General features: G+C 36.7%; 1 protein-coding gene across 2 annotated transcripts in view; it reads left to right on the top strand.

Moving 5' to 3' along the window:
* The window catches only part of LOC123867146 (flocculation protein FLO11-like), a 63,736-nt gene extending 53,411 nt beyond the window's left edge, over positions 1-10,325 (top strand). For both annotated transcript variants that reach the window (XM_045909031.1, XM_045909032.1), the window contains 5 exons: positions 6,269-6,335; positions 7,045-7,112; positions 7,797-7,973; positions 8,084-8,441; positions 8,529-10,325. In XM_045909031.1, coding sequence (XP_045764987.1) covers positions 6,269-6,335; positions 7,045-7,112; positions 7,797-7,973; positions 8,084-8,441; positions 8,529-9,982 — 2,124 coding nt within the window. In that variant the 3' untranslated portion in view covers positions 9,983-10,325. The remainder of the gene's footprint in view (positions 1-6,268; positions 6,336-7,044; positions 7,113-7,796; positions 7,974-8,083; positions 8,442-8,528) is intronic.
* The last annotated feature ends 42 nt before the right edge of the window (positions 10,326-10,367 follow it).

Raw genomic sequence — 10,367 nt, forward strand, 5'->3', positions numbered from 1 at the left:
ATGTATCTATTTGTATTTTATAGCGGAAGTTAAACTTTCTTTTCCTATCTCGCGTGTGGCTACAATAATTACTTCTAGGTTCATATTTACTTCTTACGGCCACAACTTTGTCCACGAGTCATTTACCTCCTTTTTTTCTTTACCTATATAACTACGTAGGTACCTACCCCAAGCACAGAATGCAAGCCATCTCTTTACCAAACGTCAATATCGGATAAACAGAAGGACTGTGAAAAGGGAAGCAGATAGATAGATAGATAGACACACTTTCGCATGTTATTATTTAAAATATTTGTATGAATGATGTCAAAAATTTAAAATTGGTATCGGACTTCGGAGGAGGGCAGGAGATCTATGTCACAGTGTACGTTTTAGTTTGATGACACACTAGAAGATTGGATGGATTGTACTTGGGTGGTTTGTTCTTCAATCACGTCGCAATGGTACAACGCGCAACGGGTCGATGTGAAGTTTTGCGACCTGGGAAGTGACATAAGCTACTTTTTATCCCGGAGAAAGAGTTTCCAAGGGCTTTCTAAAAACCTAAATCCACGCGGACGAAGTCGCGGGCATCATCTAGTTCTTAGGTACAACACAATAAGTAAATCGCGAAGCGCCGCCGGCATCTGGTAACACACTGACCGCTATGCGCTTTGAGTACCTACCTACTTGCTGACATAACGGACTCGTTCACTTGCCCCGTTATTCGATACCAACGTAAAACCAGTGTATACCAACTACATAATATAAGTACACTCTTATTTTAGCGCTTGACTGGAGGCTAGTTCTGGACAATAAATATTACCTACCCATTTACATCAGTGTTAGAATTTGCATCTTCTTTTGTTTCCAAATCCATCCATTCTGTTTCGCATTTATAATATACCTAAGTAAGGATTCTCTTACATATTCCGAGCTCTAATCCTCACCATGCCTTCTGAATGACAGTTTAAACAGGAAAAAACGAACCTATACCACTCGTGCGATGCATCTTAAACAGATCGCAATGTAATCGGATAAGCCCTCTTCAAGGCCTAAATAAATCACGGTCCCCAATATACTTTACCGGTCAAATACGGTGGCATCAGCCTGGCGTGAGATGTTTGTTGCACTTAATGACCTCTCAGAAGATTTGAGTATTAAAATTTAATATAGAGTAGTCTCTCTAATTCCCTATTTTGAAAACCACTTAGGATGACATATTTCAAAGAAGCTCAGGTTCATTCAGATAAGATTCAGGTATATTCATTTAGACCTGTCACAATATTCAAAAGGATTAACAGGACTCTCTCCGTCACTCGTTTCCACTCGTTTCATACAATCGTAGTTCCAATTTCATTTGAATATTAAGCAACCAAAGTCAATAAAATTTTGCAGACATATTCTAGAAACTAATATCTGTGTCTGTGGTGTTTTAGATTTTTCTAAAAATATGTAGTTTTAAAATTACAGCGGCTCCAAGATTTGAATGAAAATTTTTAAGACCGCGTAACTTTGAAACCGAATATTTTAACAGAAATCTGGAAAACCACAGACATAGATATTAGTTTCTAGAATATGTCTGCAAAATTTCATGGACTTAGGTTGCTTAATATTCAAATGAAATTGGAACTACGATTGTATGAAACGAGTGGAAACGAGTGACGGAGAGAGCCCTCTTAAAATTATGGAGCCGGGTCGGTCTCTATTGACTTTATTGATGAAACAAATCATATCTGTATGGTGAAAAAATTCATACAAAAATAGCTTTCTTTCTGATTATTTATTATCTTCCTTTTAGATCTATCTATGAGTGGTCTAATAGTTAAAACGTCAGCCTCCTATTTGGTGGGCCCAGGGATTCAATTCCGGGCACGCACCTCCAACTTTTCGGAGTAACGAGTATGTGCATTTTTTAGCTATTAAAATATCATCACTTGATTTAACGGGGAAGGAAATCATTGTGAGAAAACCAGTACAGTGACCAGAGACTTCTCATCTTAAGAGGAGACCCGTGTTTAAGATTGAGCAGCTTCTAACATGCGCTTCTCCACCTATTTCCCTATATTATGACCCGTATAGTGTGCGCAAGGCTCTAAAGTTACAACATGGTGGATTGGACATAGACTAAGGAGTAAGGATTAAATACACAAGCGCAGCAGAGATCTGCTTTGGTACAATGCGCAGTCATACGCTTCGTGTTCGGATTGTACCACCTATTTTGCGGGCACTGTAACATTCTCTCGTACTAAGCACTTGTATTAAGCTTTTATCGCTGCTCTGATTTCGCGCCCGGTCCACAACGTCGCCTTATACGGAAACCACGCCTTAGGTAAAATATAGGTATAATAATGTGGCACAACAACAACTAATGCAATAGCTTTCATAATAAAATAACAAGCACAAGTAGATACCCTTCATTCATCGTTTTTAGGGTTCCGTACCTCAAAAGTAAAAACGGAACCCTTGTAGCCTATAAGTTATAGGATCGCTTTGTTGTCTGTATGTCTGTCTGTCTGTCCGTCCGTCCGTCCGTCCATCCGTCATGTCTGTCAAGAAAACCTATATGGTACTTCCCGTTGACCTAGAATCATGAAAGGCAGGTAGGTAACTCTTATAGCACAAGTAAAGGAATAAATCTGAAAACCGTGAATTTGTGGTTACATCATTAAAAAAAATGTGTTTCAATTTTCAAAGTAAGATAACTGTACCAAGTGGGGTATCATATTATGAAAGGGCTTTACCTGTACAATCTAAAACAGATTTTTATTTATATTTATGCATAATAGTTTTTGATTTATCGTGCAAAATGTCGAAAACATACCTGAGTACGGAACCCTCGGTGCGCGAGTCTGACTCGCACTTGGCCGGTTTTTTTCCATTTCATTCACATTATATTTTTGTACCGTGATAGTCTAGTAGTTAAAACTTCGACCTCCTATTGGGAAAGTCGGGAGTTCGATCCCGGGCACGCACCTCCAACTTTTCCAAGTTATGTGCGTTTTAAACAATCAAATATCACTTGCTTTACCGGTAAAGGAAAACATCGTGAGAAAAATAGGAAACCTACAAGTTTCACATAATGTTCTTAAAGATATGTGAGGTCTACCAATCCGCACAGAGCGAGCGTGGTAGACTATGGCCTTAATTTTATAAGTAAACATACCTACACCTTTCTAAAGTGGTAAATTATTTTGACGATACAAAAGCACTTGTAAAAGTTTATTTGAATAGAAATCTATTCTATTCTATAAATTATTTTCTTAGAATAAATTCCAAATATTATTTCTATTTCCAATATCTTATTTCCAAATATTCAGAAATTACTGGCTTTTAGCCACCGTACCTAACATAAACGGATATAAGACAGAATAACAACGTAAGCAGTAAGCACCAATAATTGCAATAAGTTGTTATAATTACAATCAATTACAATTACACAGATAAATTGTAGTTACTCAAATCATGATAACTCAATCTGATTTACATTAACCACTGCACTGGAAACTAAGGCCAAACTTTTACTCGCCCATATAATTTGCCTATCGATATTGCGTAGGTAAATAAATAATTTATAATTGCATAGCAAAGAATTACCGTAAAACTCCGAAGCCTATGGGGCTTTGGAGTTTTACATTAGTATTTTAAAAGTGAAGACTCATTACATTTGTGTGTGCCAACGCATATACTTACCATGCCTAGCGACACAGACTACATGGGCATTCGCTCCTCTTTTCATAATCCATATCCATACTAATATTATAAATGCGAAAGTGTGTCTGTCTGTCTGCCTGCTACCGTTTCACGGCCCAACAGATTAGCCGATTCGAAATTTGGTTCAGGGTTAGCTTATATCCCGGGGACGAACATGGGCTACTTTTTATCCCGGAAAATCAAAGAGTTCCCACGGGATTCCTAAAGACCCATCCGCTTAACCGATGTGTATGTTTGGTACCGAAGTAGCTTGCGTCCCTGTAATTGACATAGACAACTTTTTATCCCGGAAAATCAAACAGTTCCCACGGGATCTTTGAAAACCTAAATCCATGCGGATGTAGTCGCGGGCATCCTCTAGTTTTACTATACTTTCCTTAGCTTTTAATATTCATAATTACAAACCAGACACTGGCTGATCTGTGTAAAGCCAGAAAAAAAAATCTGGTTTTTTCGTTTTGCAATTTGAATATAATATCCTACTCGTGACATACATTTTAAAACAAAAATATTTACCGGAAAATGTTTATTCGAGATATATGTATTTATAGATTTATTTGTTTGGTCAATCAATAACGTGTTTTTTTTTCAACTTTGCTATTATCATAACAAATATATCGCTCTATAATAATATTGACGTAGAATAGGTATATATTCCGTTAATTGATAGTAATGAACGGAATATATATTCTTCCAAACAATAATAAATCAATTTCTAATACATATAAATTAATTCTTACTATATGCACTATGCAATAGATTTAATATTATGAAATCATAATTGCAATGAAAATAGGCTGCGATAAAAAATCAATTATTCTAAATCAACATATTTATATTCATGGACTAATTTTATACATAAGGTGCGTATATTAATTACGACCATTTTCTCCACGTAAACCAAGAATTGTGATATTATTCTGAAAACAGTACCTACTTAGATACATTTTTTTTTGTTAAAGGTTTTATGTTTTGCGTTAAAATTTCAACACCGTGTTATAACAGTTTTAGGCTACCAAGATGGTAAAAAAGCAACCTTTCGTTCGTCTGTCCATCCGTCAAGCTGCTTTTTTAAAATATTTAAGTTTAAATTCTATATTTATGATAGAAACTAGCTTATGTCTGCGACTTCGTCCCCGAGAACACACCTTATTACCCCTTTAGATGCATAAGTACTGAGTACGTACAATATTTTATTCAAAGCTTTGACTATTTCATGAAATTGATCCAGTGACATACAAAATATAAAATACATTACAAAGTCGCACGAATTTACTTAATTGTATTACATTGTTAAAAGCAATGATCTCTATGAACTTGATTACAAGTGTTGATAGTTGATACACCTAGCAAAAAAAGTATTAAGTTCACGGCCTACTTCCCCAACCATTAACTTAGTAAAAAGTGGAGCGTTTTAACATCGAAATGTTTAATTGTTTAGTTATGCAATTTGGATGAGGCATATCGGAACAATTCATTGTGGATGGCTAATTGTAAAATGTCGAAACCCTATTGTTATTTTGTGATGCGCGTGCGAAAATTTTGAACGAGCTATTGTGAGATTGTTATTATCGCTACCATTATATCGAGCCCTGTTATTAGAATGCAATACGAGTAAACATTGATTAGGTACAAGCTAAATCCTAAAATTGCCTAAGGTCATCACTCAATCATCTGCCAGTTTTGTTCAGCCTCATTGTTAACAACAAAAATTTAGGTACGTCTCATTCTGTTTATACCCAACCTTAAAAGCCATCCTAGGATGTATACTTTGAAACGTATGTCCCTTTATCCCGAACTATAAAGTAATATATACAAATTGCGTTAACCACCCCGACCGGGGTGGATGCGGAACCACCCCGTCCAGAGTGGATAGGCGGTCACATGTTATTGTTTGCGAGTAAACATTTTAAGGAGGCTGTTTTAGGGTGAATTAACGGAACAAACCGGTATTACTAAAGAGCTGGTGTCAAAAAGTAAAGGAGGTGCACGAATGCTAATTTCGCATGACTGGCATGAAAATTGTAGTATTTATCTATTTTGGACTTAATTCATCGTCCGAACGGAACGGAATATGCGTGTTGCAAGGTGCTTAAGGTTAAGTACTACGAAAACAAGGAGCGCTGATCCAGCGCGCTTAAACAGTTTGAAAGCTTTAATACATTTTCTTGAAAGTTTATAAGAACGTTGTTGGACACATCAACGGTTATTTTTAAATAATTCATATGCTACTAGTACATACAAAGATTCCAAGATATCTATTTTCTCACGAAACGCAAAAAAAAATCTTCTTCTATGATGCACAGTTGATATGAGGCCAAATAAGAACGTTCAAAGTCACTAGGTTTAACATACAAAATAGTTTAAGGTTTTACAAATAGTCCAACATGTCCCTCTGGATAATAACGCGAGATCGGAAGTAAAACGAACTTCACCTCAAAAACTATGCAATACTTAAAGACAGGGATTTCATAATATATTGACGTAACTTCAAAACTTTATTTCTATACATATTTTATTTAAATATGTTCACCCATAGCGTATCAACCAAATGAGAATAATTATTGAATTTCAGATGCGGCGGCAGGCTCGGATTTCAGCCGGCGGCACGCTTGTAGCGCGTTCCGCCTCTGCTTTGCAAGGTTAACCTCCATTACTTACTATTATTACTTTTGAGACAAGACCACCCTTTTGACCATCTCCGTGGTGCAACGGATCGACCAGATCGATTTCAGACATTTTAATTTCTAAATTAACTAAAGCCTGCTCTGACGGGAGCCGGGAGTGTCATGATTAGTTACCACTCTAAGCAAAGTATGAATATGAATGAATGAATGAATAAACTTTTATTGTACACCACAAAATTAATACAGAAACAACACATCAAAAGCAATGGCGGCCTTATGGCTACCTAGCGATCTCTTCCAGGCAAACAAAATGGTGCAAAGGACATAGCTATAACTAGATATAAGAGGTAGGTGGTGCAAGTATATACATAATTAATGTATATTATTAAAATAAATAAATACATAAATGTATATGTGAAATGTGAATCATGAAATAATGTAATACCTACTATAAATAATAAAACGCGTAATACTTTTTATCCCGGAAAATCAAAGAGTTTCCACGGGATTCCTAAAAACCCATCCGCTTAACCGATTTGTATGAAATTTGGTGCCGAGGTAGCTTGCGTCCCTGTAATTGACATAGGCATTTTATCCCGGAAAATCAAACAGTTCCCACGGGATCCTTAAAAACCTAAATCCACGCGGACGAAGTCGCGGGCATCCCCTAGTGATTAACAATTATGTTTTGACTCATACTTAGTAGAGGACTTTTTGATTTCAGTTTGGCTGTGGTTGCTGCTCTTTGTGTTCCAAAACGAATTCCGGATATCGAGGTCCATTCAACCTGGAGTAAGATATAATCATTTTTATGAATATTATAATATAAAAGGAGAAACTGACTGACTAACGTACAGCTTAACCCCTAGGGTCTATAGAAACGATATTTGCATTCAGGATTTCCTCCAAGAAGAAGTTGTGCTAGGTAGGTAGTATTTATTTTGTGCCTAGATGGTTCTAGGTACTAAAATAATTATTATACTATTATTACTCAAATAAGGAAAAAGTTTTGTAGCACCATTTTATAAAAAAGCAATGTAATGCTTTAGTTTTCGTACTTTTGAGGGTTCCGTACCTCAAAAAGAAAAAAGGAACTCTTATAGGATCACTTTGTAGTCTGTCTGTTTGTCAAGAAACCTAGTGGGTACTTCCCGTTGACCTAGAATCATGAAATTTGGCAGCTGCATAGGTCTTAGAGCACAAGTAAATATAGTAAGTAAAGTAAGTAATGCAAAGTAAAGTTTTAATTTTTGTGTAGTACAGAAACAGAACCCTCGGTGCGCGAGTCTTAAACTTGCACTTGGTCGGTTTTTTTTATATCTAATTAGCTACATGAAAAATATTCTAACTAATTACATCATTTAGTGCCAGATGTACTAACTAATTTAATGAATCTCTTGAAGGTTTTAAGTTCAATATTATAAATTACAATATAACTATTAGATTCTCAACTATGAAAATGTCTTTTAATTTCAGTATTTGGACTTCGATAATCTCCCTGACACAAATTTCACTTGTGCTGGCAAGGTGATCGGTGGCTACTACGCGGACCTGGAGACCTCCTGTCAGATGTTCCACGTGTGCACGGTCGGCCAGCAGGAAGAACCTATGGATATTAAGTTCCTCTGCCTCAACGGCACTGTTTTTGATCAGGTATTATATCAATCAATCAAAGAAATCGCAAACAGAAATAGTAGTTGTGTAAAATAAATAGTTGGGCAGTTGGCATTATAATAATATAACATGTATGACATTCATTCCAGGAGACAAGAGTGTGCGAGAGAGTAGACGAAGTAGATTGTACAAAATCTGAAAAGTTCTATAGTTTAAATTTAGAATTGTATGGAAGCACTACGCCACCAATAATACAAGCTGAACCAACAAAACCTCAACCAAAATCAACAGAGCGAACGCATCTGTACAGTAAACCGAGTAGCACGACGGAAAATTCAAATCCGGTAATATCTACAACACCAGACAAATCGATAAATCACCCAACAGACCCCATTGATTCTACTGAAGATCCAATTCAAGAGAGCAAAAAAGATGAATACCAAAATACATCAACGTATCCATCGTCTTCATCGCCTTCAAAACAACAAGAAATACAGCATGTAGAAGGTACGTTTACGATCCTATTATAAGCTCGTAGGTATAACATTATTCTACAACTGTTTTAAGAAAGTAAACTTAATTTACTGTTTACAGAATATGAAGAAGAAGATGACGCTATAGATGACGAAAATTCCGATTACGAGGAAGATTATTCACATCCACAGACGACAACTACAGTTCAAACCATCACGACCACATCTGCAACAACAAAAAGACCTTCTACAAGTACAACGTTGCTGCCATCAACTAAGCGACCAACTCCTGCAACACATTTGATTTCGTCGCCTTCTCCGTCTATTTCATCTTTATCGCCTCCGATTCACGCTTCGCTAACTCCTTCCGCGGCGCCACCTTCATCAACTATAGATCCGTCACTTTTATCACCACAAGAATTTATTTACCGTCACCGAGGACCAGGATCGGAAGCAATATCTTTTCAACGTCAGAGTTTTCGTCCAGCTGATGGTGTATACATTACCCATGCTCCACCTCACCAATATGATCACTTTCAATACGAGTCTTCTAGAACTGCACCACGACCAGTTGTGAATCGTCCAGTGCCTTTTGTTCAACGTCCTCAACCGACGCCATTCCGCCCAACTACAATTGATCCACGTGATCAAATTCTACGTCCAGGGCCAAATGCTCAGTCTTCTGAAAAACTTGAGACTCCAATAAAAATTCGGCCTCAATCTCACCATTCGCACTTGCCTGTACAACAGCCTTTGCCGTTCAATCCTTTCTATTATGATCGGAAAAGAAGTGATGATGGGATCCCTGAGGATGAGTCATCGTTATCTGCTAGATCTGTAGCGCCACCAACTATAACAGCCAGAAGGCCGTCTAAACCTAAAAGTCCACCTCGTGTTATAGTCACGGCTAGTGCATCTGTAAGTGACAGCAATGGAAAAAAGTTAAATTACACTGTTGGAAATGTAGTCAGTGCTGTCAAGCCAATAGTAGCGATTAATTATGACGACTATAAAGAATCAGATCTTATTTTTGATCCTTTTTTTCTCGATGTGCCAAAACTACAATCGCGACGTAAAACTAGATCAAGCAAATATAGAAAGGTTGTTATTGTTCCTGTACCTGCCCCAATGTCTGATAATATAATGTCAGAAAAAATTTCTCCAACTACGTTTTCTCCAGTAACTTCAAGAGCTACAACTACAAAATTATCATCAACTACATTGAAGTCCACAACCACTGTAGCTTGGAATCCACAAGATTATGTCGATGATAACTACGAGCCTCATGCCTATATACCACCCGTCCCTCCACTAGCAGTGCTAGTGACACAAGATCAGATAAAATTTAAGAATCAAGAGAGATCATCGAAGAACGATGTAGTGTGGAAAAAACTAAACGAAGTGAAGTCTGCAAACTTTCCAAAAGAGCCAACTAAACTGACGTCCTCTGTAGCGCATACAATCTCTAGTCAAAGTGTGGGTACTGAGGCTACGGTGGCGGTCACCTCACCGACTCCTATCGAGGCGCCCGCCTGCATTACTTCGCGCTCCACTGACTGTCGGATTCGTGCCTAATAAATAATAATAATTAGCTCACTTAAAACATAGATAAGTAGTAACATATTTAAATAGGTAGTTAAATTTAATAATTTTATGAAACCGTTTACGTCTGAATCGTTACTTATTTTTTTATATTAATGGTACACCAGAAAAATGAATTATATCTTATACATACTCCAAAGTTATCACCATCATTCTTAGGACGTAGGCGTGATTCTTACTCTTGATTACAGTGTTAAGGTTAATGCACACAAAGAGACAAAGCGTTGCTTAAATTATTTTGTGCATAGTGTATATTATATTTATATCTATGAGAAAATAAAACAAAACGTTGTACATATGTATTTTAAAATAAACTATAAGTTTCTAATATGATTTTTTCTTGTAGAATATCATATAA

Source organism: Maniola jurtina, chromosome 7 (assembly GCF_905333055.1).
Source record: "Maniola jurtina chromosome 7, ilManJurt1.1, whole genome shotgun sequence".
NCBI lineage: Eukaryota > Metazoa > Arthropoda > Insecta > Lepidoptera > Nymphalidae > Maniola > Maniola jurtina.